Raw genomic sequence first — 7,869 nt, forward strand, 5'->3', positions numbered from 1 at the left:
TTTTCCAAGATATTCTGGACTTCCCACCTATTTTATACACCTTGTATACATACAAGATGATTCAAGTGGGACGGATCACAGCTCTTTTCTAAGGCAAGATAGAAAGAAATAAGAAAGGAAAATCTTTCATTTGTAGTGTTACGTCCTGATCAGACTTCACGATTTCTTTCTTTTCATTAAATACCAGACCTAGTAAACGCGGGACCAACAAAAACTCTTAAGAAATATTATAACGCCAGAGCTGTTTTTCTCATGAGACACCAGAAGCTCGGATCTTCTCTCACAGAGAAAAATAGCAAGGGCCATGGATATTTCAAAATACCTTGGCCGCTCAGCGTGCCTATCGTCGCCAGAAAAACCGTAAAAGTCAAAACTTCGCGGTAGCTGGAGTCCTTAACCGACTCCAGACGGTTAGAGTAAGAGATAAAAAGAAAAACTGGCACCAACTAGTCATATTCTTGGATTCCACCTACGGGAACTCTAGCTAGTAGATAGGGTTTTACCGAGTAACGATCGGGGAATGACCGCAGTCGCATGCCGAGAAGGCGCGACACCTGATACGGCGCACGTGTTTAGTAGGTCTGGGAAACCGAGATGCATTAGTCGCACTCTCCACGCGACACCAAGGGCACGCGACAGTCGTAAACTGTCAAATTTATTAGATCAGTGACCCAAGGCTTTGCGAACTTATATACCGATTCTTAACCACCCAATCCGAAAGCCGAGAATCGGGGCAAGCACTTCTATAGACCACCCATCATTCCATTGTATGGTCTAAAGACTACGCCCACCCAGATCTTAAGACACTGAGATGCACCCCACCTATACTAATTAACACCAACCGGGTTACGCCACCTCAAAAACCTACCCCCATCATATATGGACCCGAAACGACGCTATTCCTTATTCGTTAGGGCCTCTTTCTTCCTATCTCATTTCAAGTAACCTAATCATCTAAACCCAATCCTATTAGCTAAAAATGACGCCATCCTCCCCCACATTAAAAATTTTCTCGCAAGACTAATTCCTATTCGATCCCCGCTCCAAAAACCTAAGATTTTCCAAAGGGATCTACCCCAAAGAAAAAGTATAAAAACCCGTGTTCTGGTGGCTCCGGACACAATCACACACAGTTTTTCAAGCAGTTTGCGCAGTTATTCCGTTTAGCTCAGTTTCTCGAAACAGTTTTTCGAGTAGTTCGGGGGCGCGAATCAAAGAGTAAAATCAGTTGATACTTTGTCGCGACCATCTCGTGGTGCATCTCAAGTAGAGGGTCCATTACCTTGACGACACCATCCCGCAGTAGGGTGCCCACTCGTTTACAAAAGGGTCCGACGCCTATACAACACCTTCCCTCAACGGGGCACCTGCTCAGAACCACCGAACATATTCAACGCGATCCGAAACTACTTTGCAACGAGTAAGTCAGTTCATTTCTCTTTATTTTATTATTTCTTCTGTCCTCCCTCCGGAAAAATAAAACACTCACACACACACACACACACACACACACACACACACACACACACGCGCACACACACACACACACACACACACACACACACACACACACACTCTTGTAAAGAATACATAAATAAAATTATTAACATATGCGATTAAGAATTAAGTTTTTGTATCCTAATTATAAATTCAATCAAATTAAAATGTTGTCTTTAGTAAATTAAACTTTTGTTCTTTTTCATTTAACCACACCCTCCTCGTTCGTCACCCCCCTCACACCTTCCCTCTCAAATTGCGCACAAAGGTTCCGCCCCGGGTAATAGGGATTCAATTCCTTGACCCAAAAAGGGAACCACGAGCGGTTGACTTGTTGACGGAGTAAAAACGACTCTTCCAGTCGCTGACCCGTTGCAAGTCCTAAACGTGCCGCTCGGCTCGTGCGGTCAGGCCCGTTTACGTCGATCGCCGAGCCCAACGAAAAAATTCTACATCTATCAGGACGTAACAGTAGTATGATGTTCAATAAAATGTTTTTTAAAAAGTGCGCTCGTGCAGTTGCAGTTGCATTTATTTCTTAAAAGGCATCGAATGCAGCAATTGCAGTTAGACTATGTAAATAAATGAAAAGTAAGTGAATAATTACTTATTAATTTAATATTATTTCAATATAATAATATAATAATATTTCATAAAACATTCAATATAAATAAAATATAATAATACTATAAAAAAAATTAAAGAAGATAAAAAAGAATAAATTGAATACAAATGATGTAATTTTTTTTTTCTCTATAATAACTTTCTATTTGAACTTAGAAAAAAAGCTAACTTGTTTGAAGTACTACAATAAATCTGTACAATAATAAAAGATAAAAGAAAATAAAATAATAAAGTGTAATAATATAAAAAAGTAATTATAATTAATTATAATTAATTTATTTCTTTTTATATTGTTTTTTTATTATATTGCATTTTTATTTATTTTTTACAGATTTTTTTTAGTAATTGAGACAAGTTAGCTTTTTTTGTACGTTGAAGAAGTGTAGAAAGTTATAATGAAGGAAAAAAAAATTACATTATTTGTATTCAATTTATTCTTTTTTAGCTTCTTTAATTTTTTTATAGTATTATTATATTTTATTTATATTGAATGTTTTATGAAAAATAATTATATTATTATATTGAAATAATATTAAATTAATAAGTAATTATTCACTTACTTTTCATTTATTTACATAGTCTAACTGCAATTGCTGCATTCGATGCCTTTTAAGAAATAAATGCAATTGCAACTGCACGAGCGCACTTTTTTAAGAAAATATTATTGAACATGGTAAAAATATTTTTGAATCATACTCAAAATGAAAGATTTTTCTCTTATTTCTTTCTATATTACTTTAGAAAAAAGCTGTACAAGAAATAAATTAATTATAATTAATAAAAATTATTTATTTATAGTGGATTTCGGAATCGTCGCGGTTGTTAGTGAAAAGAATTTATTTCATATTCAAATTATTAGTCTATATACAGACAATGTAATGTACATCGATCTCACATTTTTCTGTTGTGAGAGCTATGTACTTAATTTTTTTATACTGTAAATATGTGATTGTAAGATCAATGTACACTATAGTGTCTCTATAGATTAATAATTTCAATATGAAATAAATAAATCCTTTCGCACTAACAACCGCTACTATTCTTCAACCCATGATTTTATATTACTTTCTATTTATTTCTGTTTATAAATTCATAAAAAAATAGAAATATTAAGACAAAATCTGTAGTTTTAAATTTTGTCACTGTTCTTAAAATACCATGTAGTAGCAATTCTCAATTATATATAGAACACACAAAATATAGAAGAAAAAATTAAAGCACAGAAAATAGCACCTCGTGCCGCAAGCATACTTAATACATTTTAATAATTAATAATTAAAATAGAAATAAGAAATATGAATTTCTAAACAGAAATAAATAAAAAGAATAATATCATCAAATGAGATATTCCTCAACTGATGAAAAATGGTTACTAACCTTTTTCGCCATCCTTTTTTCAATGACATTCGCGAACGAAAAAGAGGCAATATTTGCATGGAATTTTTTCTTCCCATCTTTTTTCTTCTTTCCTTCTTCTTTTCCTATCTTCTTTCTTCTTTTCCTATCTTTTTTCTTCTTTTCCTATCTTCTTTCTTCTAACACTTTCACTCGCACTATATACTGATATTACGCGGTATCAATAACAATAACAGTATTCCCGCTAAATTTACTGTCAGCTGTAGTGCTCAGTAATGTACGTAACTCTGTGCGACTCCTGGTTATGCGAATAAAGTATAAGTCATAATCTGTATAAAGTTTTGTTACAATATTTTTTATTATTTTAAAGTAAGTAATGTTAAGTAATTCTATACAAATAAATTTTTCAAAATATTAGTGGTAACAAAATTTCATAGAAAACTAGAGATAAAAATAAAAGCATTTTCTATTTTTATATTTAGTTTATACTTTTATTGCTACAATGTGCAAAATAATATAAAAGTATAAAAAATATTCATATTTTCTTATAGCGCATTTCAGAAATGCATATACTGCTATCATATGCTTTTATTAATGTTTTATTTTATTTTTTTAATTGCATTAATATTTTGAAAAATGTACACGCTGTGAATTATCTATATTTGTTTACTTATTTTAAAATAATAAAATTTCCAAAAAAGTAAAAAAAATATTTATCAGAAAAATAAATACGGTGGAACGAAATGCAATCGCACGTCTATGAAATCCCGTAAGATAAGAAAGTGATGAAAAAGTGATGAAAAAGTGACAAGGAAAGAAAGTGACCTCTCCTACTCAACAGCTGAAAATCGGCAAGAATCACTCTTCTGTTAGCTGTGCGACACGTGACCACGCGACCACGCGACCACGCGACCACGCGACATTAGAAGATGGGAAGAATAAGTAAGTATCCTTATTTTAATTTTATGATAACCGGTTAATATATTATTACAGTTTACATATCGTATTACGATGCGTTAACTGTAATAATGTATTAACTGGTTTCATTATTAATATATATAAAAAAAATTTTTATTTGCAGGCAAAAGTGAAGGCGCCGTACCGTCCCCCTCCCCCACGGTAGCAAGGACGGGAATGTCGACGAGAGCGGCGATGGTACCGTCGTCGTCCAGCTCGAGAGCGGCGCCGGCACCGTCGTCGTTCAGCTCGAGAGCGGCGACGGCACCGTCGTCGTCCAGCTCGAGAGCGGCGACGGCACCGTCGTCGTCCAGCTCGAGAGCGGCGACGGCACCGTCGTCGTCCAGCTCGAGAGCGGCGACGGCACCGTCGTCGTCCAGCTCGAGAGCGGCGACGGTACCATCGTCGTTCAGAAGAAAAAAAATAGAATTGTCGCCGCCGCCGCCGCCGCCGCCGCCATCGCCGCCGCCATCTCCGCTGCCACCGCCGCCACCACCGCCGCGACCAGCATCATTGCCGAATCGATTCAGACCGCAAAAAAACGTAAGTAATAACTAAATAAAATATATTAGGATAGAAATCGCGTGTGCATGTATGGTGCGTGTAATGTGCATGGATGTATGATAATTGTAATGACGATGTAGCGAACGAATGAGAGAGCGAGAGAGAGAGAGAGAGAGAGAGATGTAGAAGAAAAAAAGAATCTAAATGTGAATGTATGTATTGCATGTGTGTATGTGGTACGTGTAATATGAGTGTAAGGCAACGATTTTTTAATAATTTTTATTATTAATTTAAAATGTTATGTTATGTTTTAGCGATTAAATGAAGCAGTGCGGCGGGCCATTAATAAAGAGCGGAGACGCAATAGAACAAAACCACCATTGCCCATGGCCCCGATGGTTTTTTATGCGACTCCTCAGCTGCCGCCTCAACCATTGCCGCCTCAACCACTGCCGCCTCAACCACTGCCGCCTCAATCACTGCCGCTTCAACCACTGCCGCCTTATTCTGTTCAATTTATGCCGGGATATATGTCCGGAGGGATGCAATACCAAAATATTGCATCTTATCCGGGATTTTATCCCGGCATAAATCCTGGTTATTATTATAGATAAATTGGTAAGTTTTGTTTTGATTGATATTATGAAATAATGTATAAATTTAATGTCATATTTAATACATATTTTTGTTTTCAGTTTAAAACCAAGGATGGAGCCTAACCAAGGATGTGGAGCCTAACCAAAACAAAAATAAAAATAAAATAAAATAAAATAAAATACAATATACAATATATAATAATACAATATAAAATAAAATAAATATAATATAATAATTATTTACAATATTTTCTTTTTTATGTGACCCAGTCCTCTTCTCGAAGATAACTTCTCTCCTTCTCTCGCTGCATCATCGTTACACTCATATTACATGCATCACACATACGCACACGCAATACATACATTCACATTTAGATTCTCTTTTTTTCTTACATCTCTCTCTCTCTCTCTCTCTCTCTCTCTCTCTCTCTCTCTCTCTCTCTCTCTCTCTCTCTCTCTCTCTCTCTCTCTCTCTCGCTGCATCATTGAAACTTACACTCATATTACACGCACCACATATACGCATACACAATACATTCACACTTGGATTTTTTTTCTTTTCTCTCTCTCTCTTTCTTTCTCTCTGTCTCTCGCTCGCTATATCATCGTTACTTATACTTACCATACATACACGCACATTGCACGCATCACACATGCACACGCAATTCCTGTGCGTATATGTAATGCGTGTAACATGAGTGTAACGATGATGCGGAGAGAGAGAGAGAGAGAGAGAGAGAGAGAGAGAGAGAGAGAGAGAGAGAGAGAGAGAGAGAGAGAGAGAGAGAGAGAGAGAGAGAGAGAGAGAGAGAGAGAGAGAGAGAGAGAGAGAGAGAGAGAGAGAGAGAGAGAGAGAGAGAGAGAGAGAGAGAGAGAGAGAGAGAGAGAGAGAGAGAGAGAGAGAGAGAGAGAGAGAGAGAGAGAGAGAGAGAGAGAGAGAGAGAGAGAGAGAGAGAGAGAGAGAGAGAAGAATCTAAGTATAAATGTATTGTGTATGCGTATGTGTGGTGCGTGTATATATTCGCATATTATTGTATAGCGCCTCTTTGATATTATCCTGGAACTAATCTTCTGTTATTTTTTCATCTGTTATACCGATATTGGACGCACACGTATGTAAAAATAGTCGGACAAGGTTATTTTTTACATTAGACTTTTCAGCCCAATTTTAATGGTTCCATAACATTCTATTCTGCAGTCCGCAATTCGGGCTGCTCTTATTCAGCGTCTTAAAACTGTTAAACTTTTATAAAAAACGAAAATAGATAGCTCTTGTAACGTCCCCATATTTTAGCAAGTAGATTTCCACTCGTAAATTTTTGTTTTAAACTTTCTAGTTTATCACCTCTTGGAATTATCGCTCGCTGTATCAATAGCGCTCGACACATGTCGCCAGAAAGGCGCAACACGAAACCTTTCGCGTAACGTAAACCCCTTGTTGCGTTTCAAAGCGTACGACTGTAAATTATCTGTCGTCGCTCTCAAAACTTAGGTCCGGATATAACCTACGGTTTTATGTTAACCATACCACTCTCAAAACTTAGGTTCGAGTATCGCCTGCAGTTTTATATAAACCATGCCTCGAACATTCGATATTCTAAAGCGAGATTACATCCATGTGCGGTCCTATTGCATAGGACAAACCTTTGTCTCTGAAGATCCAGAGGAGTATAAATACGGGCCCTGCGATGCCGCCGAGTCAGTATTCAATTTTTCAGTAAGCCGTCAATATTCAGTCAGAGAGTCAGTTTCGGTCAAGTTGTTAGTTTTCGCATTCGCAATTTCAATTCTGACTCAGTCTCGGTCTAATTCTAAGTCTAATTCTAATTCTAATTCTAGTTCTAGTTTTGTCCTAGTTCAGTACGGTTAATTTAAGTTCGGTTTATCAATTTTATATGTTCAATTACTTAATTCGCGAACTGCGCGTTCCATTTCTAGAACATAAGTGCTTATATGTTTGTAAGAATTATTATCTTATAAGTTCATTTGAGTGTAATTTCATTTATAAACCAATGTACTCTTATTTTCATTTATAATTACATTTATTTGGTTGCTTTGAGAATTTTATCTTTAATTTCAAATCCTTAAACATTATTCCAATTTAGCGTGCGATCCTTAAATTCCAACGAATAATAAAAGGTAAAGACGTGTCGCGAAATAACTCTAGTGCAGTGATTCCTCGACCGCAAGATAACCAGCAACAATGACGCATCTGAAGATTCATCTCCATACGACTATCAGCCTGCTATTGGAAGATCGATCCTGGAACCGATCGGGCGCCTTACAATTAGATTGAGTTATCACTGTCTTCAGGTACCATACAAGTCGACACCGG

The 7,869-nt window shown here is 36.5% G+C and overlaps 1 protein-coding gene across 1 annotated transcript; it reads left to right on the top strand.

Annotated features, from left to right (window-relative positions):
- Positions 1-2,823: 2,823 nt before the first annotated feature.
- LOC136999871 (nematocyst expressed protein 3-like) lies at positions 2,824-5,718 on the top strand. Its single transcript, XM_067354668.1, has 2 exons — positions 2,824-4,977; positions 5,253-5,718. The coding sequence occupies exons 1-2, from the start codon at positions 4,612-4,614 to the stop codon at positions 5,550-5,552; spliced, it is 666 nt and encodes a 221-aa protein (XP_067210769.1). The 5' UTR covers positions 2,824-4,611; the 3' UTR covers positions 5,553-5,718.
- Positions 5,719-7,869: the final 2,151 nt, after the last annotated feature.

Source organism: Linepithema humile, chromosome 5, assembly GCF_040581485.1.
Source record: "Linepithema humile isolate Giens D197 chromosome 5, Lhum_UNIL_v1.0, whole genome shotgun sequence".
Classification (NCBI taxonomy): Eukaryota; Metazoa; Arthropoda; class Insecta; order Hymenoptera; family Formicidae; genus Linepithema; species Linepithema humile.